Source organism: Coturnix japonica, chromosome 5 (genome assembly GCF_001577835.2).
Source record: "Coturnix japonica isolate 7356 chromosome 5, Coturnix japonica 2.1, whole genome shotgun sequence".
NCBI lineage: Eukaryota > Metazoa > Chordata > Aves > Galliformes > Phasianidae > Coturnix > Coturnix japonica.
Genome location: NC_029520.1, coordinates 983,906 through 1,008,661, shown reverse-complemented (window position 1 = coordinate 1,008,661; position 24,756 = coordinate 983,906). Strand labels below are relative to the sequence as shown.

Genomic DNA, 24,756 nt, shown 5'->3' with positions numbered 1-24,756 from the left:
ATCCCCCTTGAAAGCTAAATATTGGCAATGATAATAACCCAATATCAAATAGCATCTTTTTTAATAGCTTGCTTGGAGTCGGGACTCTCCAGATATTATCCATTCATAGAGATACTGAGGAAAGGTGCTGTTTTTATGCAGTTGTTTAACATTGTGGCCACCAAATTCAGCCTTCTGACCTTTATCCATTAAGGTTCAGTACTTGGCTATACCAGTATTTTAAGAAAACATCCTTTCTATTTCTTTGTTATCAATAAGGAAAAAATGAAACACCAAAAGCATTAGCAAGATTTTTTGGACTATTTCTCTCCAATATATTTAGGATGAATTTATTATAACCCATCAACTTCTACGTAAGAAATTGGATGGTATTTTTAAGGGGTTTTATTGTTGAGGAAGCATTCATTTGTGTGCTCCTTATTTTGAGCACTCATTGCAACAATGATCGCTTCCCTTGTGCTTTGACTTGAAGTGCTGAAGAAACTAGGAATGGGTAATTGCATCCACATCTTGAATCGCTTCTCTTTCCTGAAGCATTGCCAGTTGTTCACTGCATTTGTTTTGCACAGGGGATTGAAGTTTTGAGTCAGTCTATTTTAGATATAAGTTCAAATGACAAACAGATTACAGGTGCACTTCTGTGTCTTCCCTCAGTGCCAAGATCCAAAGAAGATATCTTGCAAAAGCGCTTTGTAAAGTAGTTTTCAGCACAAATCATCCTGCAGGGTATCATGAAAGGGACTCAATCCTCAGTTTGTGTTTGAGAGGGAGTCTTAATGCTACTTCCATTATTTACTTCTCTCTTTATGCACCTTATTTATGGGTGTTGCTCCAAAAGTAATGCCTCCTATTTTGTGATGTTGACCCATAATGTCAGAGGTTGATGTTGGTGGTGTGGCAGTAGTGGTTGAACCTTGCCACCCATATCCCATTATGTTTTGTTGCCATGTGTCTTTCAGTTCCTCCATGTGGAAAAAAAAATGGCAGCTATTGGCATTCATTGATGATTACTGGGCATTTATGGAGATGAAACAGTAGACATAATCACAGGGAGGTCTTGGGTGGTGTGTTTCAACAATGGTGACAGTGGATCACCTCTACTGGTACAGATTTATACAGGCATGACATGCAGGTTCCTATTCAACACTGGCAAAAATGGCTAACGGTGGTGACAGTGTTGAAAAATAGTGTTTTGTAGCTGAGGATTTGCTCAATTAAATGGTGTTATTGTGCTCTCTGTGGTAGTTTCCATGAAAATAGAAGGAATTATTTTGTAACTCATGTATAGACATCTCAAGACAATTCCTCTTCACCAGTGCAGCCCAGGCAAGCTTAATTTAGGCATCTGTGTCTTTTATTAGATCTAGTCTTATATAATTTTATATAACTTAGTGTTTGAAGTCTTTTAAACTTTCTATCCTTCACGTGAAAGACTCTTACTGCAGAAGCATGTTAATGAACCAGCAGATATTTCATAAAGCTATTAAGAGCCCATTTAAAGTACTTAAGTGGAGTACTTCCTATGGCTGTCAACTCTGACCTTTCTTGGTCTTCCTCTTCCCTATTTCCTCCACCTCTCACTGGCAAGGCTGAGTACTGTATGAGTGCATCACGTACACTGCATATAGTATGGAAAAGGCTAAATTTCTAATAGTGTTACTGATGAGTGTAAATATTATTGTTTTCAGTGTTCTCTCTTTGATACGTATTAGGAACTTAGACATGCAATTATGAACATCCTGGGAGAGACAAACATACCACCAGATGATGAATGCTCTGCTGAACATCATGGGGTTTTCTTCCTGAAATGTTCTCCGTGGGGAATTAGTGTCTAAGACGAAAAGAATAGCAATAAACTGAGCCAAGACCAATAAATAGTTCTTTGTGAAACAAATGCTATTATTTTTTTTCTGAAAATAAGAAGTTGTTTCAATGTAGACAGTTTTTTTTAAGGTTTAAAAAGAAAAAAAAAAAAAAAAAAAGGGGGGGGGGGACACAAAGATGTGGTTGAACAAGAAGCTGCAAGACTTAAAAACCTTGAGAGAAATCAGCAGTGATGTGCTTAGATACAGAGTTTGGGGGCTCAGAATGTACACTAGTGACCTGAAATCCCTGGACAAAACATGTTGGAAATATTTATAGTGCTAAGGAGGAACTAATCATCTCACATTCTGTGATTCCAAGTGCAGACCAATGGGAACTGGAATTGGAATGAAGCTAATCAGAGGATAATTTCAATTCTGTTGAAGTCAGGGGAGCATTAGTGCTGTAGCTTAAGGCTATTCAGCAGATGCTGATTTAAATACTGTGTTACAGCCTGGCTAAAATTTTTCTAAGATAAATGCCTGCAAACAAGCTACTGAAGTAAGGGAATAGAACAAATATACAATCCAATCTTTTGTACTGTCCTCGTTGGCCATCACCAACCTGTCAAACTCCAGTTTCCATTCCCTTGACTGCAAAGGTGAAGATGTAGCTCTGAAACAGACATTTCAACTGTAGTAATGATCCTCATTGGAGACACTAAAACATCCAAGTCACTTCTTAAACTGAAACTTGAATTCCTTGGACATCGGATAAAGTTTTGAAGTCCTTCTGTTTCAAGTCTGTGTTTGCTCTGGAGGCTGGAGTCACTAAATGATAGTCAGCTAGGTCAGCCAAGCTTATACAGGATGCCATGGGCAATTTCCAGTACATATGAGAATATTTTAAGTGTTAGACTAGACGTGTTTTAATTTTTTTTCCCCAAAGCTCTTCAGTCCAGTATTCCTGAAAGCTTTTTCCTTTCTCATGCTAATTAATGTAGGTGATACATACCACCTTCCCCCTCCTCATAGCTTTATAACTTTCACGTCTTCATGCCTTGTTTGTCTCAGTTGAGAAAAACATTCTGTTCCCCCCCCTAACATTGAAGACAGTTCACATAGTCTATTTGTAGGTGTTTTTCCACTTTCTGAAGCGCTTACCTTTGTCTTCTCATCTTCCATAGATGTGGGTGTCATATGTTATTGTTTTTCCTTTGTCAAAGATCTCAAATGTGCTGAAGTTCTGGTCTTACAGCTTGCTTGTATCCAAAGCATTTATTCACTTGTGAAATCAGATATTTTCTCTTTGGAGAGGAAAAAAAAAAAAAAAAAAAAAAAAGCATTATACTACAGGGAGCAATCGAGAGTTATTTCTTGAATAGAGCCCATCTTCAATCATTGCTCCATTTTCTTCAGTAATTCCTTTTTAACATTCCCTTCTACAGTATCAGCTGTACACAAATATTCTATTCAATACATGAAAGCGGAGGAATCTGATTTTATCCTTCTTGCACCGTGGGATCTGTGGCTGCAGTCAAAGGCAAGCTCATCAAAACTAGAGGAAAAGGAGCAAAGAAAAGCCACAATTGCTGGCATTGCAATAGCTCTATGGACGCAATGGATATGGTGGCTGGTACAGGAAATTTGTAAAGCTGCTATTCGTCCATGCTGGGACTTGTGAGAACGTCACTGAAATACCAGACCTGACTCTGACGCTGTTGGTATGTCCTCCGTAGAGGAGAAATGAAAAGCAAAGAGCTGATCCACAAAACCTCAGGGTTTTCATGCTCCCCAGAAAATTCTTACGTACATACTTCAGGCCTTGCTGTTACTGAATATCAGGCCAGATGGTGTATATATGTTCTATATGTGTATATGTACACGGAAAGAAAAACAACCACGAAAGTTTTCTTGCAGGGTGAACTGCTTTTGCATAGTTTCCGTTTCCTTTCTGTTCAGCTTCAAGATTATCGTATCATGAAGCAAGTCCGACACCTAGTGGACGTGGAGTCAACCTGCAGCTCATGCCTATGGTTGCTCTGTGGAACTGATTTTTGAGACCAGTTCAGTATATGCTTGTCTGTATTGGCCTTTATAAATAATGAATGAAATACAATAATAAGAACTATAATGACCAAGTATATTTCTATTAGAGACGACATTAGAGAAACAACGTTCTTGATACCCTACTTGATTATAAGGAAATGATTTCTGAATCTCAAGAAGGTTCCTGTTTATGATCTCTAATAAAACTGAGGTGAAGGTTTTATATGGGGTTCTATTATTTGCTTCTTAATGAAAGAGGTGGCCTTAATTTCAAAAGCATCTCTGAAGAAAGATGTTGTAATGTTTCATAAGGTTAAAAAATCACATTGTTAGATGGTCAGGAGATGACTGGAAGATAAACTGTCTTCCTTTACTGGGTATGACTTTTTGTCCTTTTTTTATTGACTTTCAAGCCTTAAATTTAGGCTGCAACCAACATGTTGGTAGATACAGCACTGTGTGTGTATGTACATATGTGAGTGTGTTGGCTAGATATACTAAGAAGTTAGAGTGGTTTTAATTATCTTTAGATGATGTGTTCCTGCAACTAGGAAGCATAAGGATTAAAAAGCCTTGACATTTTTGGACTGCAGATCATTAAGCGTGTCTGATGTTAATGGAATTTCCTAACTAATTTTCCTATAATAATTAGTGAAGATAGTGGTGACAGAGTGTGCTGTCTGGTTACTTAACTGCTTCATTTTCTCTTCCCTGCTAAGAACAGTTGTTGCTGTGTCCTGTTTTAGAATAGGACTTTAATGAATATTGCAGTAAATTCTAAAGGGAATTAATTCTGAGTTTTTCTTGCTCGTGGAAATATGTGAATATGTTTGAAATGATAAGTGTTGCAGTGTGGCCTAGGAAGGAGAGTCACGGGGCAGAGATTTTGAGTCAGCTGCTGTTAATGTAGAGTGCAAAGGTAAGGATGCAGAAATTCAGTTTGGCCCTTGGTGGGATGGGTCATTATCTAATACCCCCACTAAAGGTGATGGGTATCCACAATAGAAACAGAGTCTTACTTTGTGTGTACTTTACCTACTCATTTTTGTGGGTTTTTTTTTGTCAGAATTAAGAAATACTTCACACTTTTTCTCTTCTCACACTTCCACTTTGTGCCAACAAATACATCTAGGAATGAGACAAATGCATTGGAACTTAATGGTAAATGCATGTCTTACTATTTCTCTTACACTTCATTTTTTCTTTCCCGAAAACGTGGAGACAGATTCAATACTTTCCTTGCAGCCTACCAGAGCCTTCACCCTTGTGTCCATTGACCTTAATCAAGTTTCTGACCACATAACAAAGGCCTTGCAAGTTGCTGTTGAAGTAGGGTAAAAATGCAGTCAGCTATGCAGAAAGCAATTAGGAGATAAGGCTCTCAGCACTTATTTTCTTCCTTCCGACTGATGAATCTGTATTTGAATGAAGATAGCCCGTGTCTAAGCAGATGCAACAAAACAGTCTGTAGACTCCTCTGTATTATAAATTGTGGGAGCATTTCTACTCTGTAATATCAGCGCATTAATTGAATGAGAGCAGAAAACTCTGAACTCTGTTTAGCCTCTTTCAAGGAAGGTAATTATCTTGTTTCTCATTTAGAACAACTTATCTGTAGCTCAAATGGGCATAATGAGATTCAGATAACCTTTTTTTGTGTAGGAGGTGAAATTGCTTGCATACCCAGGAAAGATCACAAGTATCCAGGTAAGCACAGTATGAAGTTCTAAAGACTTAATCCATCATTAACAGCATACCTAAATTTTACATGTAAGGAACTATGGCTTAACACCTCCTGCTGGATCGGTGGGGAACAAATTAGGAATTAAAGGCTCTTAAAGTTAATCCAGAACTTAGCAGATATGGATGTATTCATTTATCCTTTCTATTTTTGTACCAGCCCTGCAGAACTGCTGTAATATTATTGTCACTCCAAGAACAGAAGAACTTTTGAAACTAGTTATCCACCTTAGAGAAGAGCTGCAATACTTAGCAAATGTTGTGGAGTGGCCTCATAGAAATATGGTTCCCGAGGTAATAAAGTTAAAAGCATTACAGCTTGAAGAAATACATGTTACTGCTTTAGCACATGAAGTTGCTTTTTTCCCCTCAGATTGCAAGCTTGGGAAAGCTGAGCTTAAGGCAACGGTGATAATGGAACTGGATAAACTTTATTCAGATGAGAGTGAGAGCAAAAAGGATCCCAAATCAGATTTTCAGGAAGGCAAATTGAGCGAGTTCTGTGCTGATTATCGTGGGTTTCAGCCACTCTGCTCCTATTCTGCATCTGGTAAGCTGCATTTACTCAGTTCTTTTTATTTACTTGTTCTGAGTCAAGTATAGTCATCAAAAGTTGACCACTTCATATGAGAGGGAGAACTAATAGTGAAAACTGAATTCTCTAATGGTAGAATACCAATGTTTCTTGACTAAAGCATTTTGTACAGAAATATTTAAGCTCTAAGAAAGACAACTCATAAGCCAACAAGAAAGACACCCGGTTAGAAACTGCCATTGTCAAGGATGACAACAGTGTATGTTAATTAAATCCTTATGGTTCTTGACAACTTTTATTATTTTAAATGCTTTTGCATTTCTAGCCTAGATAAGGAACAAAGATTTGTGAAATGCCATTTAAGACTATGCCATATTTTAATGATTTTGCTGGCCAACTGCAGCATGTCTAGTTTGACACGCAAGGTAGTTATTTACATTATTTATGTTATAAGAAAAAAACACACCTACATTAAAAGACTCTTCTATAGCTTTGCATTTGGCTGCAAAAACTGCAGAACCAGGTATAATATACAGAAGCTGACAGATCAATAAGGGAGGGGAACTCAAATGGAAAACAGTTCAAAGCTGGTTGACTTATTACTCCTGCAAGCATACTGTGAAATAGCTGGAGCTTTGCATGACACGGTTTTCCTTTTACACAATGCACTGAATCAAGGCTGCTATTCCTGTAATGTCTACAGGGAAGTTATTAGTAGATGTGACTTTCTGTAAACAGCAATTTTCTTAATGGTCTTTATACTGAGCTCATGAAATGGGAATTGCCATTGTAATCATCACGGTATTTTTCCCCTGTTACTATTAAGGTACCTGTGCTCATTACTTGTATTTGAAATCTGTGTTTGTCTTTTGTCAAGGGAATAATCATCACTGTGTGTTTTTTTCTCTTTACAGTTGTTATAGTGTCCCAGTAGGAGACCTTCCATGTAAACTAAGAGGCGTCGTGAAGGCTTAAACAAAGAAACTTGAACCTGAAGTTATGACCTCCTTGTTAACTTTTCATCCTTTTCCACTTCACCTTTGTGGTGTTGCTGCTGGCCAATTGTTAAACTCCATATCTGTAGAGCTATTTCATGTATGTAAGAGCAGGAACACTTGCTTTGCAGTCTTGAGTCACCATTCGAATTGCCAAAATCCTTTTTGTCTCTGAGACATCTTGTATCTGAAGATATTGATGAGTAATAGTTGGGTTTTCTTACTGCATGTCAGTTGGCACAGTTTTACTTCCTGAAAATGATACACACAATAGATGTTTGGGATAGCATAGGAAACAGTATTATTAGCATGACTTTACTCATGGCAGTAATTGATATTAATGCAGAAGTGACTAGTTAGGGATTATAGGTCTGTGAGAGTTTTCTTAACATGACAGTAGTGTTCCTATGGTTGCACAATGTTAACTGCTTAGAATAAAAGCCAGAAAGTAGTGAGGAAGCTACAGTTGATGATGACGGGAGCAAATCTTCAGTACTGAAAACATGGATCTACAGTACCACTAAAGACACGAGCCTGTTAGTTGTATGTCAATGGCTTGTAGACTCTGAAATCAAGCATTAGGAAGAAATTAGGCTTGTGTGACTTAGGCTTGGACTTTCAACATACCTGAAGGGTGCCTACAGTAAAGCTGAGGAGGGAGTTGTTATAAGGGCATGTAGGGACAGGACAAGGGGAAATGGCTTTAAAATGGAAGAGGGTAGATTCAGCCTAGTGAGGCACTGGAACAGGTTTCCCAGCAAGGCTGTGGATGCCCCCTTCCTGGAAGCATTCAAGGCCAGGATGGATGGGGCTGTGAGCAACCTAGGCTTATAGGGAGGTGTGCCTGCCTGTAGCAGGGGGTTGGAACTAGATGATCTTAAAGGTCCCTTCTGACCTAAGCTGTTCTATGAATCCAGAGCTTTTGGGTAAGGTTAGCCTTCTTGTTTCTAGAATTTTAAATCTAATTTTGGTGCTGATGCATTCCTGCTTCGCAGTTGGATGCCACGGGGTTTTAATTAAAGCTATCGCTCATATAATTTGGGGCCAGATGGCGTGCATCCCAGGGTCCTGAAGGAGCTGGCTGAGGTGGTTGCTTGAGCCGCTCTCCATCATATTTGAGAAGTCGTGGCTGTCAGGTGAGGATGATTGGAGGAAGGGTCACGTCACTCCCATTTACAAGAAGGGGAGCAGGGAGGAGCCGGCGGAACTACAGGCCGGTGAGTCTCACCTCTGTGCCTGGGAAGATTATGGAACAGATCCTCCTGGACAACATGCTGATCACATAAAGAACGAGCATGTGATCGAGACAGCCAGCATGGCTTCACCAGGGAAGGTCATGCTTAACTAATCTTGTGGCCTTCTATGATGGAGTGACAGCGTTGGTGGACGAAGGGAAAGCGACTGATGTCATTTACCTGGACCTGAGCAAGGCCTTTGACATGGTCCCCCATCAACATCCTCATTCTCCAAATTGGAGGGAGGTGGATTTGATGGGTGGACAACTAGATGGATAAGCAATTGGTTGAAAGGCCGCAGACAGAGGGTGGTGGTGCAATGGCTCTATGTCCAGGTGGAGGCCGGTAACGAGCGGTGTCCCTCAAGGGTCGTCTGTCTTGGACCGGTGCTCTTTAACATCTTTATTAATGACATCGATGAGGGAATGGAGTGCACCCTCAGCAAGTTTGCTGATGACACCAAGCTAGTGGTGCAGTCGATACGGTGGAGGGAACAGATGCCATTCAGAGGGACCTTGACAGGCTGGAAAGCTGGGCTCGGGTGAACCTAATGAGGTTCAACACGGCAAAGTGCGAGGTTTTGCCACTTGGGCCGGAAGAACCCCAGGCACCTGTACAGGCTGGGAGGAGTTGTCCTTGAGAGCAGCTCGGCAGAAAAAAGACCTAGGGGTCCTGATAGATGAGAAACTTAACATGAGCCAGCAGTGCGCTCTGGCAGCCCAGAAAGCAAATGGGATCCTGGGCTCCATCAGGAGAGGGGTGGTCAGCAGGATAGGAGGTGATCGTCCCTCTCTACTCTGCTCTTGTAGGCCCCATCTGGAGTACTGTGTCCAGGTGTGGAGCCCTCAGTACAAAAAAGATATGGAGATTTTGGAAAGTGTCCAGAGGAGGGCCATGAAGATGATCAGGGGGCTGGAGCACCTCCCCTATGAGGACAGGCTGAGGGAGTGGGTTTGTTCAGCCTGGAGAAGAGAAGGTTGCGAGGTGACCTCATTGCAGCCTTCAGTACCTGAAGGGAACTTACTCCCAGGAGGGGGTAAACTCTTCAAAAGGCTGATAATAGCAGGACTAGGGGAAATGGTTTTAAGTTAAAAGAGGGAAGATTTAGGTTGGATGTTAGGGAAAGTTCTTTACTAGAAGAGTGGTTAGGTCCTGGAACAGGCTGCCCAGTGAGGTTGTGGATGCCCCGTCCTTGGAGGTGTTCAAGGCCAGGTTGGACGGGGCAATGGGCAACCCGATCTAGTAAAGGTGTATGTTTGGTGGCCCTGCTAGGCAGGGGGGTTGGAACTACATGATCCTTGAGGTCCCTTCCAACCCAGGTAATTCTGTGTGATTCTGTGATATAATCTTTTTTGGATAGAAGTAGATTTGGCTGCTTTCTGTCTACAGAGCCACTCTTTGGTTAAAGACATTCTACAGCTTTCCACTTCGTAAACTGAATACCGACACTCTTATTTAGCCTGAGAGCACAGTCAATTAAGTATAAAAATATAAATGAATTAGTTGGCATTCGCATGCCCCAGGAGTTGATTATTTACTTGTTTTGGTTGTTCCCCTTGTACTCATCTTTAGGCACTTGAATAACTCGAGTTAACTCTACTCTTGTGATTTAGCTGCACCTCTGTGTGTTTCCAGGGAAGAGCACGAGGCAGGTATCTACTGTACTACCTGCTCTGATAGCTATTTATCTGCACTACCCACTGCACCCACAAGTCTTTTAGCAAAATTCCTGAATTAGATGAAAGCACAACAACTCTGAACTTGCTAATATGCACCTGCAGTGGGTCTCCAGTTGGCAAAATTGTTTCCCCTTATTTGTTACAGCCCCCTTAGGGTACTGACAGGCCACTCTCACGCCATCCCAGAGCCTTCTCTTCTCCAGGCTGGAACATTAGTCAAATTGATTCTGTGCTTGGATATGATACTGATTAACTGAATAGAGAGCCTAGGATTTTTCATAAAATCACAGCATAAGATGATGATGAGGACACCTCTATTCCTTTGATTGCTTATTCATTCGTTTTTAATAGCTATATTAGCAAAAATGTAAAATTAATGCAAGTTCAGTATTCTATATGGCAGGATGCCATTGCTTTTATAGTGAAGAATAATTGTGCTATAACTTGTTAGGTAGTCTGGATCTGTTTTATCCAGCATGAAGGATTCAGATGGACTTTTATCATCTCACAATAGCTTTTGTAGGATAATACATATAACTCAATTATGTTTCCCTGTCTTGTAACGTCATTTGATGCTTTGCAGTCTCCCACCTTCTGGGGCTTTATCTACCTTGCTGTGCTGTTGTGTCATCAGAGAGCTGTGGGGTCAAGGTTCATTTGAGAAAGTCGCAGCAGCACTGAGGACTGAAAAGAAACTGCACTGCCAGCTCTAATCTCTCTCGGTGTTCTTGAGAAGATGACATGCAGGTAAAACCCAGCCCACCCGATGGCATCCCCATGGGCACACACACAGCTATGGAGCAACCATGGACTCCCAGGAGTTCCATAAGGAACAGGTGGACTGAGACCAATGCTCACCAATTCCTATGATTTGCTAGTGACTTTGGCAGATGACACGGGCAAGATTCTTCTCCCTGGATGCGGAAGGATCACTTCAGGGTATGACTGAGACTTTCTCCATCACACTATGTTTTTAGCTATGTCTGTGAAGCTCTTTAGTTGTGTGAAATACCATTTTTGCACAAAAAGTACATGCATACAAAGCCAAATTTTAAACACCATTTTAGTCCCTCCTGAAAAGGAAATGTGAACTCTTTTTACCATGGTTTGTTTCTATTTTCGGGACAAATGACAACTCCATGAATGAAGAACTCCAGCTGAGTTGCTCTGGGACATTTGTTCAAGTGTTTTCATGCAAAAATCAGCCAAACAAACACATTAATCTGTTTATAATGGGTAGTGACTGAAAGGACATAAAAGCCTTTTCCAGTTGTATGTTTCTTTTCTCCTTCATGTGTGATGATGTCAGGTAATTTGGGGGGGATGACCTGCTGGAGAGAAGCTCTACAGAGAGGGACCTGGGTGTCCTGGTGGACGACAGTTTGGGTATGAACCAGCAATGTGCCCTCATGGCCAAAAAGACCAGTGGCATTCTGGGGTGCATTAAAAAGAGTTTAGTTTTTTTTTCTCTATAATTTGCCAAGAAACAGTGCATGGTTAAGCTGAGACCTTAAAGGATTTTCTATGTAGATAATGCTAGTCCAAAGGCATCTTGGGCTTCTTCCCGGGAGCTGAACCTCATCTGATATTGCTGTGCCACTGAAAAAGAACCAAAGATTCAGGAGCAATAAAAACAAGTCAAGCGGGATTCAACACTGAAAGCTAACACTGCAGGCATGCATGTGAGCTTATGAGTCCCTGAACTTGAAGTAAAGAATTACAATATTTTCCTTGATGATCCCAACAAAAATGTGGAGATAGATACATTACAGAACCAAACAGTAGAAAGAGACAATTTTCATCTTCTCCTCTAGGTAGATAGAAATGTGTCAGAAAGATGAAGGAATGCAATCGTCATCATCAACCCAAACAAATAAACAAAGATGAGAAGATTGTTTTTCCTACTGTTAGTCCTAGCACCCCTTCTCTATTTTTCTCAGTTACACTTGATTCATAAGTGTTCGTACTTAGTACCAAACTGGTATCTCCGTCTCTTAACAAACCTCCTAGGGAACTGGTTATTATCCTGACAAGCAAGCTGATGGACAGCATTTTTTCCTCTCCATCCACCTTCTAAGAGCATTTTTCATCTCCTAGTTCTGAAGGCTGTATATCAGAGGATTCAGCATAGGAATAAACAGGGTGTAAAATACTGCAGAGATTTTCTCCTGTTCCTGTGAGTATCTCGAACTGGGTTGGATGTGGCTCAAACTCACGGGCCCATAGAAAAGTGTTACTGCTGTCAGATGGGAGGCACGGGTGGAGAAAGCTTTGTACCTGTTTGCAGAGCCCATGCTCAAAACAGAGGAGAGGATGCAGAGGTAGGAGATGATGATGAAGAGAAGTGTTGACATAGCTATGATCCCCGAGAAGGTCACAAGCACCAGCTCATTGAGATGGTTGTCAGAGCAACTGAGTTGTAGCAGCGGGTTTGTGTCACAGAAAAAGTGATTGATGGTATTAGGGCCACAGAAGGACAATTTCAGTAAGCCACAAGTATGTACCAGTGAGTTACAGAGTCCCCCTAAATATGACCCAACTACCAGGCAAACACAGACTCTCCTGGCCATAAAAGTGGTATAAAGCAGTGGGCTACATATAGCAACATAGCGGTCGTAAGCCATTGCAGCCAGCAAAAATCCTTCTGTGGTCACAAACACAACAAATGAAAAATGCTGGGCGAGGCATCCTGAGTAAGAAATAGTCTTATTCTCCACTAAGAAGTTTACGAGCATCCTTGGAATAAAAACAGAAGAATAACAGAGATCCACGATGGACAAGTTAATGAGGAAGAAATACATGGGCGTTTGCAGCTGGAAGTCAATCGTGATCAAGCCAATCATGCTGAGGTTGCCTACAAGTGTGATGACATAGATAAGCAGAATTATCACAAGGAGAGGAGGCTGTAATTCTGGGCGATCTGTCAGTCCCAAGAGGACAAAGTAGGTGACTGTAGTGTGATTGATTACTGTCATCCTCACCTTTGTGGCACCTGCTGAGATGATGTGTGTGATGACCATAAATCTAAGAGAGGAAGAAAAGTTGCTCGTGAGTAGTCCCACCATTGAGAAGCACAGAAGCTGAGATTGTGTACCTGGATCTTGCTTCCCTTTTGTCCAGCTGTGATTCCTTAGAACATCCTCAAAACTGCTGATAATATTTTCACCAATCAGACCATGCTCAAGGAGGATGATAACAGTGACGTGCCCAGTGATCTTTCTCTGGGGGCAGCAGTGTGCATCTGCAACAACACAGCTCCTAATAAATATCTTTTGTTTGACATGCAGATATCAACAGTGTGTTAAATGCTGAATGAGTTCTGCAATTGCTTTTGTCTTTTCAGCTAAGCATTTCTTGTTATCTATTCACCAGGAAAGAATTAAACTCACCAGAGTATATTTTGTCTAGAAGGGAAGCATCTAAGCTAAATCAGAAGCTCTCTCTTTGGCCTATTCATCCATTCCTTGTCAATCACTAGGAGAGGCAGCCTGTCACGGTTTAAACGAAAATCCACCTGCGTCCCCTGCGTGACAGGGGACCGTGGGCCCTGCAAGGGCCCTAGGCCGAAAGGAAAAAGTTAATTAGGAAAAGAAAACAGCAGCAACGATCTAAGGAGGCACACTTATTTACTAAATACTACATCAAAATACAGGATAACACAATATAGTACAATATAATTGAAAACTGAGCTAACGAATCAAGCAATATAGGAGAGAGAAATGAGTCCCGAAACCTATGGCCTACTGTGAATCTAGGTGAAATGGTGAAGGCTCCCACACACTCCCCTGAACGCCAGAACTCGAAAAGACCTCAGTCTAGCCTGCGACAGAGATAATATAGTGTCCAGGTCCCGTGACCCACCTCTGACCGTGTTGTTCTCTGGGAGATGTAGACTTCTTCTGTAAGTTGCAGATTCAGTAAAATTATTCATGCTTTATATGATGTTATGATGTGGAATACTGATAGCAAAATTACAAAATTATTAAACCATGACACAGCCAGACTACCCAACTATTTCAAATATTAACACGGATTGTGGGAGATGGCAGGTTTGGGTCCCTTTTGTGACTAAACTGATGCAAATCCAGAGCTGCTTTGTAGAGGAGGACACGTGATGGTCATCCATCTCATGAACCCATATTTTGTTCAGAAGCTACTCACACAAAATACATAAATAATTATAAATAATTAATTTGATTGTTATTATTTCATTTATTAATTTATTATGTTTATTTTTTTATTATTTTAAGTATTTAATTTAATAATTATAAATAATTAATGTTTTGAGGTCTCTGGGTGTGAAATACAAAGAACAGTATTGTTTTACCCAGTCTTTCTGCCTTCTTTAGAGGAGGCTGTTGGGTTGTGCTTGTCAAACACTCAGAGCAGGGGACCTGTCAAAGTCTGTATGACGGGTCAGTGCTAGAACTGACAAGGACGTACCTGGATTTTAAGGCTCAGCCACACTTCTTTTGCCAGTCCTGAACTTCCAGAGACTCCAGCACTGCACAAGTCTGGATCTCCCTCTGAAGGATGCCATCACAACCTATGTCTGCCCATAGAGAGGTGCCTTCTAGCTTTCAGCTGGGTGCTCCAGGCTCCTTCACGACTTCTTGTCTGAGTGACATCTGCGCTCTGTAGTTTCTCCTTAGAGAAGACGTGCGACCAAAGGAAATGTCAGGACCTGCTACTGCAAACATTCGCTCCTTGGGCTTTTAGGTACTGAACAAACAACTGAGTCTTCTTTGGCTAATATTTTTCAGATCGAACACAAAGGACATAATTACAGTGTCCTCATGGGAGTCCTCTAATAATAGGCAGACAGAGGTCTCGTCTCCCACAGCTGCTCACAGTCCTCAGCAGCCCTATTTATGGCAAATTGTGTTGCTTTACTAAGACAAAGGAATGGGGAAGGATGCCTTAGGAATACCGTATGTCTCTGGGGCTCAGGAAAATCAGTGGAACCCACAAAAACACATATGTTTAGAAATTTGGCCTGTTGGGGTTACTGCTGGGGTTAAAGCAGCCAAAAAATCTGGAAAAAATTTGACCACTAGTAACCCTAGAAAAAGGAGGGAGAGGGAAGGAACACTGGGGAGAAAGCACAACATAATCCTTCACAGATATAACAGATCTGAGCTTCTTGTCATCTGTCTCTGCTAGAATAAGAAATAGGTAGCAGTTAAAGAGGTAGCCCTTAATTCTTCTAACTTCATTAGGGTAATGTTTTGAGTTTGAGTGAAGTTGTACAAAAATGACAGCCTAGAAATAAGAATTATTATTTCCCATTGCTGAGAGAATCAATTTTTATAAGAGAATACATCAAGAAGATGGTGAGTGTTCAGCAGCTGTGTACACTTATACACTTCCAATTAACGTGGAACCTGTTTCACAATGAAGCCAGAGAACATGACATCCACAATAACTGATTACTTTCTGCTGCGCATTGGTAACTTTACCTATGTGATATGAAATACCTCGTGTAAGCTAAACTTCACTATTCTTGCATTATTCCACTGTACAAGAAGGATAAGCAATTCAGCTTCCCCTGGGGAAGTAAGTTCTGTCTGCCAACTCAAGGCCAGTGTGTCTCAGTCTAAATAGCTTATACTGTAAGCAGTAAGATTTGCATGACTGTAAGGGAACTGCAGAGTCAGGGCCCAAACCACTCACAGAGCACCTGGAAGAAGAGATCAGGTCAGGCTTGGGAGCGCAGGTGAAGAGGATTCAGCTGCAGGGAGGTTCCACCTCTCTTAAACCTCATTTAAAGGCTGACTGCCCCTGAGGGAGGATCTCTTTCAGGATCTCTCCTTTGCAGAGTGAGTTCTTCTGTGAGCCTATATCATCTTTGGAGACAGATGAGCATTCTTCTTCTTGTGACATCTCTTGTCAATTAAAAAAAAAAACAAAATCCCCTTAGTTTGACATGAATTTTGTAGGTATGGGGGGAAAGAAAGAAAGACTTCTCAGCTTGGTAACCCAAATTGGTGTGGAAGGGAGATTAGAAGGGAGAAAACCATATTTACTTACTCTCACTTACTAAGCCAAACCACTTTTACTTACACTCACTTACTTGCTACTTACCACTGCAACAGCCAGATGAAAGGGCTCACTCATCCTCACTGCCAAATGCTCTGCTGCAATGCTCAACCTGTAAAAAATAAATAATAATAATTAAATATTATTATATTATTAAATATTATTATTATATTAAATAACCCCACACAACAGCCCCAAAACGTCTTCTAACAGCCCATTCCATCATCCCTCCTTTCCTTCAAACACTATCACCACTTTTCCACTCTGCAAACATTAGCCCCATTCTACCACCACACGAGCACCATCTGTGAACAAACAAGCCCATCAACCTGCACTTACACATTTATTTACAGGTGTGATAGTGCACCCCACTACAACCACCACCATTCTCTCATCTAACCAGACACTCAACACCAAAGCTTACCTGCTCCATCCAGCATCCTTTCCCCTTGCTGAATCCACCAAGACAAGTCCTTAAGAACAACTCCTCTGCTTCTTGCTCACACCATGCCACCAAGTAAGGTGAGACCTACCAGCCTATGCTTACATGGGCTGTCCTTCTCACCCTCTCTGAAGGCTGTGCTGATTTGGGCCATCCTTCCATCCTCATCCACATTGCCTGTAAGAAAGACCAGAAACAACATGAGAAAGCTCTTTGGGACTCACCTCTGCCAGCTTAACACACACACAGGTGCATCCCATTAGGGTCTGGAGAAAAGGACACCAAGGAGATACCAGAAGAGAGCAATAAGGTATCTCCAAGGTGCTTACCGTGAGAGCAGGACTAGTCTCTTCTCAATGATGACAGGATAAAGGAAAAAGGCCTCCAGTTGCCACGAGGTACCTGTAGGCTGGATGTTAACCAACATTACTTCACACAAAAGGGTAGTTAAACGCTGGAATAGACTCCTGGGGAGGTAGTTGACTCACCGTCCTGGGATGTGGTGCTCTGACATAAGGCTCTGCTAAATCCTGTTAGAGTATTAGGCTGCGGTTGGACTCGATCTCTGAGGTCTTTCCCAACCTCAGTACCTCTATGATGGAAGTACTTTTTACCTACATGATCTTTGACAAGCTCCTCTGCACATGAGCGGAAACCATCCTTCCTCGAGGACTCTTTGTTCTGATACTCACAAAGAACAGTCAAGGCAGCAACTGCTGAAGCTTAGAAGGCCATTAGCACCTCCGCCTTCTCCCGTCCCCTATCTTACGAGGTGGGGGTCCCGATAACGACACACCCACAATTCCCTAGCCTCTGTTTTGCCTTTAACAGACTCCAAACTTCAGTTAGCCATCACCTTTCCCCCCCAAAGGGGATACTGAAGTGTCTTTAACATTCTTCTTCCTCTTTGAGATGATCCCTAATTTCCTCGTTTGCCCATGCAGGTCTCCTTCCGTTGCTGCTGTTTTTTCCTTTTGGGGATGCACCCTGATGAAAACAAAGGAAGAAAAGCATGACGGTCGAGAACCGCCGGCGGAACCCCTTCCGATGCTCCGACCAGAGGGATGCCGCCTACAAGGTTCTCCAAGAGGACGAAGCCGGTTCCCTCCGAGTCCGCCGTTTCAACCCTACTTACTGCCTTGCGTCTTCCCCGTCAGATCCCAAACTTCACCGTCTCGGTGAAGAGTCACCTCGGTCTTCGTATCACCCGCGAGCCCTTCCTAGAAAACAAATACGAGCTCCGGCAAGCGCCTCAACCGGGGTGAGGCACCCCGGGGCTCCCTTAGTTCTTCGATCATCCGTAGGCAGAGCTCAAGAAGCTCGGGTGCCCTCACCCACCTCTCTTGAAAAGAACGCAGCCGTCCTCGACAGCGCTCCGGTCGTGCGAGCCGTCTCGCCATGTCTCCCCGATGGGAACGAGATCGTGCTCCTGAAGTTACAAATAAAGGGCAGGGGGTGAAATATCCAGCTCCACGTTAACCCGGCTCCGAGCCGGCCTCGGACGGAACGCAGCGTGAGCCCGGCAGCCTCCCGCTGCAGACGGACGGCTCCGAACGGCTGGCTCCCCGGTGCTCGCCGCCTCCGCGGTCCCATCCCTACCTGAACGGCTCACCGATCTGATCTAAGGAATCAGAGCACTAAGCAATCAAATTCTGTCATTGAGGTTCAAGGACTTGAGATACGTAACAAGGGTGATTACCGGAGAAAAGTGAGGCTTTTCTGACCAGCAATACCTTAGAAGCCCATCTTATCTTTTTTCTCATTCCTTGCTAAATTCAGCTCTAATTATCCCTTAGCTTTCCTGATTCCATCTAGGCACTGTCCCTGTGTTTTCCCCAGGGAACAAGACATCAGTTCCACTGCCTGTGCATTTCCTACTTGCATACCAGTTCAGTAAGAAGACAGACATCCCAAAAGATGCCATCCAAAAAGAATTCACTCACAGATTCATTATCAAATGCCATTCATCTTTGTGTTGTGGCTACGATTTACCTGTTCGGAGTTTTCTGAAAGCACAAAAATACGAAAGAATAAGCCTTACCACACTGTCCTCGAGTGTCGTTTCCGAACAAGCCATAGGGCATTCTGATAGAAAATGACAAGCTATTGAAGGTCACGTTCATTTTAAGTTCAGGAATTTCCACTACGCGATTTATGCCAGACTCATAGATCTTCAAGCCAAATTTCTTATAAGGCAAAGCCACGGCCAGTTTGTTTACAGTCACCAGGTAAATAAAAGAAATAAAAAGAGTAAATAAAAGAACACACTGCAAAAATCTGTAATAAGAAAAGGAAGGAATTATTGAACCTTTTCCCAGTATTCGGATTCAGAAAAGCATCCCTTCAGTGCAGTACAAGTTAATCATCCAAAATGGTTTAAAATCTAAAATACACATTCAATTTTCCATTTTCTCCAAGTGCTGTGACTACAATTATGAAGTTGATCATTTATTAATAATAAATAAATATTAATAATAAAATCCAAGGATTTGCAAGGCACTTTTTATCTAACTTATCTCTTAATGACAACAGAGAATGGGACTAGTAGTGCCCTAGAAGTGCCTTTATAGACTGCCTACGCAACTAACTTATATGCAGGTTTGTAGTCTATAGATGTCTGCATCTAGACATTTAAAACCTATCTTAGGAGAGCAATCTGTTCTACTAGCAAAACAGTTATGCAGAAATGATGCCAACAACGTGGCTTACACAATGGAGAAGCTGTACTTTCACACCGACTATTTCACTATTCAACCCTGTCCTGCAGCATCCACCTGGGGAAAGGTAAACCTACTAGCTTTTTCAATACACAAAGATGGAAAGCTGTTTTATTTCACTGATTTATCTTTACCTTCATTTCATAGCTTCTTCTGCCATTCCCATTCTTCTTGCATAGCTGTTGGGCCATCCCAATTCATCACATGGAAACTTATTACCTATTCTGAACTTATATGTTACTTTATTGTATGTTCATACAGTAAAACCAAGTATTTCAAAGTCCCACCAATTAATGCTCCAAAACAGCAGTAAAAAGAAGGGGGAGAAGGAAAGAAAGAGCATGAGATTATTTAGAGATTTTTTAATTAGAGATTTATCATAACAGCAGCACATGAGGGAGAAAAACTGAAATGGCAAGCTGGCCTTAATTATGCCAGTTCCTACCTCCCTGCCTTTTAACAGGGATAGCAATGACTGTCACGGCCTCAAGGAACTTATACAACAGAGCTCTCAGAGAATGCACTGAGAGTTATTTTTCCTCTGCACCAAGAACAATAAAATCCATGTAGAGGTCAGAGGCAGGGCTGGGATCACACCTGATGCTGTGCGTAGAGGAAAAACAGCATCTTCAGGGCTGACAGATTTTTGAGTAAGGTCATGAAGAGGAATGCTCCTTCCACTTCTCAGCTTGGAATGAGAGGTTGCTGCTGACTCAGCCCCTGACAGGCAGCTTGCAGCTGTATTCAGGTCCAGTTCTGTCACACCAAACTCAAGAGCGTACCTTTAGCAGAAGTGCTCTACAGGATCATAAAATGCCTTGGGTTGGAAGGGGTCACCAAGTTTCAGTGCCTCTGCCACAAGCAGGGCTGCCAGCCAGTAGATCAAGAACTAAATCAGACTGCCCAGCACCCACCATAATGGGATTAATAAAGATGATGAACAAGAAAGATTTTCTGCTTTTCTTCTGTACTTGTCTAAAACCTGTTTTATTCTATTGTCTGATTATTAAAAGCTATTAAGGAACTGATTATTATTTTGGGCTTGTGTGTAATCTCACACACAACATCTTGCACATAGATATGAAATAATTGATGACCATTTGTGAATACAATTCCATCTGGATCATTCAAGCTCCTCCCTGACATTTAAAAATACATGTGAACCCATAACCTTGAACTGCTGTAAAAAGAAAAGAATCAGGGTTCTCTATGGACCTTATTTTGCACCACTGGGATATTTTGTCACTGAGGTACATCCCATTACTATCTTACACAACAGCTCCTTGAAAGCTCATGATTAATGCCTGAGATATACATATATCCTTTATACACCTCATTGACCTGAGAAGGGGTCCAACCATCCACACAAAGTGACATAGAATCAAAACCCAGTTAAAACTGCAAGCCCTCTGCTCACCATCTTAATCCACCATATCTCAAGTTTTATCCAAAAGCCATTTGCTACAGTCATAGTGGGGGAAAAACGAGTGTTTTTATTACCGTCTGCCAAGTAGACCTCTGGATGACTGTGCTGGTACCTGGTTAGGTAAGCTGGGGAAGGACTTGTTCCCATAAAAACACCGTTCACTTTGCAGCTGGTTCTCCTGTGCTGTAAAACACATTCAGTATGTCAATCATTTGTCCCAGCCCACAACATATAGCACATACTGCTGCTTGGGCTTCACGTTTCCATAAATTCACAGCAAATTCAGCGCAGGAACTAGATGTTCTTAAAGTTCCCTTCCAACCCATACCATTCCAATTCTAATGGAAGATTTACCTTCTTTAAATTCCTCTGAGGCTGAAAGCCATGTTCCAGCCCTGCCTTGTTCATCCTCTTCTAGCAGCAGACCACTGACCCCACCGCTGCAGCCCTCGGTCTATTCAGCATCCCTGTACAGGCCAGGAAGCACCCAGATGCAAAACACAACAGCCAAGGGGAGGATGAGGTTCGGGGAGTTTCATCTCATCAGATGAATAAAGATAATCTTCTATTCCTTCTCATAGCATTACTGTTACGCGCTGTGGCCACAGAGGAGAATGGAAACTAACAGCAAAGGCCCAAGTTAGGAAAGGACAGATCCATTTCATTATGAGTTTTCATGCTAGTTGCACCAATATCCCTTGCCCCCAGGGAAACCCAGCTTAGGACAAACCTGCAGCGGAGGCCATGAACAAGAACCATGTACAGTGGAAAAAAAAAAGAAAGAACCAGTGCTCCTTGAACATCCTCTGCATTGGGCCAGACTCAAAGCCACTGGAACCAAGACTCCCATTAATAATATGCACTGTTGGGGTTGGGTTCTGAGATCTAAATAAGCCATTTTTCCTACATTTCCCATTTGACACACCTCAGTCTGAGTATGGGTAGAAATACAGGCTTCACATCAAGATAAACCTTAAGCATGAAGTACAGAGGGGTTGGGTCTGCGGGTCGTGGCACCATGCCTTGAACCTCAATGCAATTTTGGCAGTCCTTGATTACATAGAGCTCACTACACCATTCACGTCCTGCTCCAGGCACCCATCTCGATGTCCTTCTGCCCTCAGCTGTGCAATACTCCCATGGAAGGCACCCTAAAAAAGATGCTTGTGACTCCATGCATGCAAACAGTGGCAGATATAGGGTTTCCAAAATACAAACCCCACCTGAGAAACCACCCCAGTGCACATTAAGTAAATGAAAGCTCTGAGCTTTCATTGTCCCTGTTCACTGCAGAGGAGTTGGACTACATGGGCTTTAAAGGTCACTTCCAACCCAAATGATTCTATGATTCTAATTCCAGTAGAAGGAATAGGTTGGGGCTAAAAGCAGCGATATTTGTGGAGACCTCCTTCTCATCAGACCCACACAAAAGGATGTCAGGTTGTGAATATTGGACAGCATGTCAAATTAGCAGGTCTATAAATCTATGGGAATGAGACAGGAAAACATGAGAAAATGAAAGACAATCTTAAGATGCAAAGATATTCATGTTCTTCTACTTATTATTTCATTATATCAGCATAGCATACTTTATCCCCCACTATGTTAGCACAGATTTAATCTACTGAATTAAGTCAGGGTTACCTGCCCCTACATTTTAAACCCACAATAATGCCTACTAAACAAAACAAAAGATATGTAATTACTTGGAGATGTGGTATAATGCCTTCGAGAAATAAACTCCCTTATACATAAATAGGAAAAAAATGAGTTGAGAGGTAACGGCCTCAGATCTCTTCAGGAGAGGTTCAGGTTGGATATGAGGACAAACTTCTCTGAAAGAGCAGTGAGGCACTGGCACAGGCTGCCCAGTGGGGTGGTGGGGTCACCATCCCTGGAGGTGTTTGAGGAACTAAAGAACATGGAGAAGTGACACTGATAGATGTGCTCAGTGGGCATGGGTTGTGGTTAGACTAGATGATCTTAGAGGTCTTTATGAACCATAATAATTTTATCCATTTCTAATGACATTTCTCAAAAGACCATATACCTGATGAAAATGCATCTCAAACAACTGGGAGGAAAGTATCCAAGAATAGAAATTACTTTTAAAAGAAACTTCATGTGAAAACTTCAGGTTGTTTTTGTTATTTTTTCCACCCCAGAGAAGAAAGAAACAGCATTATCTATTGGAGCTGAACCACATTGAAGCCAAAAGACAGAACAAGAAAGAAAATACTATATGGGCACCATTGCCAGCATCTGCAACAGAACAGAAATCCTTGGCTTGCCCTTAGGCTGTTGTATTTGTCATTCTCAGAATGTGCAACTTACACAACAATTACACTTCTGAAATTGCTAAAGCCACAAATGACCAAAGCAAAGCAATTAAGAACCAGCTGGCATATTGCAATAAAGGTTCTGGAAGATTGTACTGTTATTAGCCACATAGCAAAATGAAGAACTGAAAACTAAAGCACAGACCTGGGGTCTTCCTAACAAGTGCGTATCCTCTGGTTTGGACTGCTTGTACTAGCACACTGCTTTCTCCAGCACATTAGCTATGGTTTAGTGGGAGCTACTGTTAACAGATGAACAGTTGGACTGGATGATCTTTTAGGTCTTTTCCAGCCTTGGTGGTTCTATGATTTCCTTTTCTATGATTCTATGATTAGCTATTGAGGAGAAAAAGAAGAGAGCAGCTGCCTTGACAATGACAGAAATGAAGGTTAACCACTAACTGTAGCAGTCTGGTGGTCTTGTATTTGTTGAACCAGCACACAGGGTCGTCATTTAGATAGTCATCTGTAAGGCTATACTGCTAGGATATGATCAGCTATTAAAGAGCACGTCAATTGCAGTGTTGTAACTGCAGGGATCAGAAGGAAGCTGATTTCAGCTTAGCCCAGTACACAAGGAAAAGCTGGTCTCAAACAGCCAGCAAGCAAATTCACATGCCTTAGAAATGCAGCCTCCCTTGCAAATGAATCATGAGGAAACCTGGAAGAAACAACCTGTCGTAACAAACCATGTCCAGTTAGGTTTTGTAACAGAGGCAAAAAGAAGAATTGTACCTGAAATACTGCAATCTTACTACCTTGGTAATAAGCATAACAAGACATCTGGATGAAGTTTTCTGAGCATGAATTAGAGCAAAATTTAACTTACTACTCTCCCCCCAAGTGCTATAAAATGTCTTTGCCAGCTTCAGTAGCATCTTCACTGCTCCAAACAACAACTCAGAACCTGGGAAATCAAGTCTAGTTTGCATCTTCATCATGCTCACATTCCACCAAAGAGAGTGCTTCATTACAGCTCAGAAGAGCAAAAATACCTTGCAAAAGCAGAACAGGACAAGAGCAACAGGCTGTGATTACCAATTTCCCATACACTTGCTCAATAACCTCTGCTTTTCGTGAACAAATGCTAATCCAGATGGGTAGATACAGATGCAGACACTGGCCAGTTGGGTTATACTTGGGTTTGAGTGCTTGCTTTAAAATGAAGCATGCTGCACGCTGAAATATCATGTATCAGCTTGCAGACTGGTACCCTTTCTATGGATTAAGATCAACATCCTTTTTCCTGTCTGTTCGGGTGATTTCCCACCCTAACACAAGTTCCACTGACCAAACAACGGTACTGCTATCAAGCTACTGAGTTTTCCCACAAGTTTATTTAGAGCTAATTAATTCAAGTTAACTGTATGGTGCACTGAAGAAAGATGATGCATCCCAATCTTAAATCAGTAAAGTTCTTGTTTAACTCTTTCCTTGGGCTCCTGGCAAATCAATAATCACATTTGTTTTTAACAGGAAGATTAACCAAATCAAAGCTTGTACACCTACTCCTAATTCATTCAGTGTTTTTATTTCCCCACCTGCTGTTTTGGTTCTTACACTCAGAGTGCCAAATATTGATGCCCTGTTGCAACCAAAGCCTTCCTTCTTGCCCTTACACAGGGCACATCTCTTTAGATTCAATATCTTTACACACTAAGACCTAGAAGAGCAATCACAAGTATCCTGACTAGCACAGTCAGAACAATGCTGTATAGGCCCCCAGGGTCTCCTTTTATTTTTATTTCATTTGACTGA

At 41.8% G+C, this 24,756-nt stretch overlaps 1 protein-coding gene and 1 long non-coding RNA gene across 2 annotated transcripts; one reads left to right on the top strand and one right to left on the bottom strand.

The window, feature by feature from the left end:
* The first annotated feature begins 5,737 nt into the window (after positions 1-5,737).
* Positions 5,738-8,247, top strand: LOC107314137. The gene is made up of 3 exons (XR_001555307.1): positions 5,738-5,885; positions 5,965-6,141; positions 7,041-8,247. It is a non-coding gene; the product is annotated as an uncharacterized LOC107314137 (long non-coding RNA).
* Positions 8,248-10,854: 2,607 nt separating this feature from the next.
* On the bottom strand, positions 10,855-13,642 carry LOC107314258 (olfactory receptor 1052-like). Its single transcript, XM_015863328.2, has 2 exons — positions 13,425-13,642; positions 10,855-13,276 (listed from the first exon to the last, which is right to left on the bottom strand). The coding sequence occupies exon 2, from the start codon at positions 13,098-13,100 to the stop codon at positions 12,129-12,131; it is 972 nt and encodes a 323-aa protein (XP_015718814.1). The 5' UTR covers positions 13,101-13,276; positions 13,425-13,642; the 3' UTR covers positions 10,855-12,128.
* Positions 13,643-24,756: the final 11,114 nt, after the last annotated feature.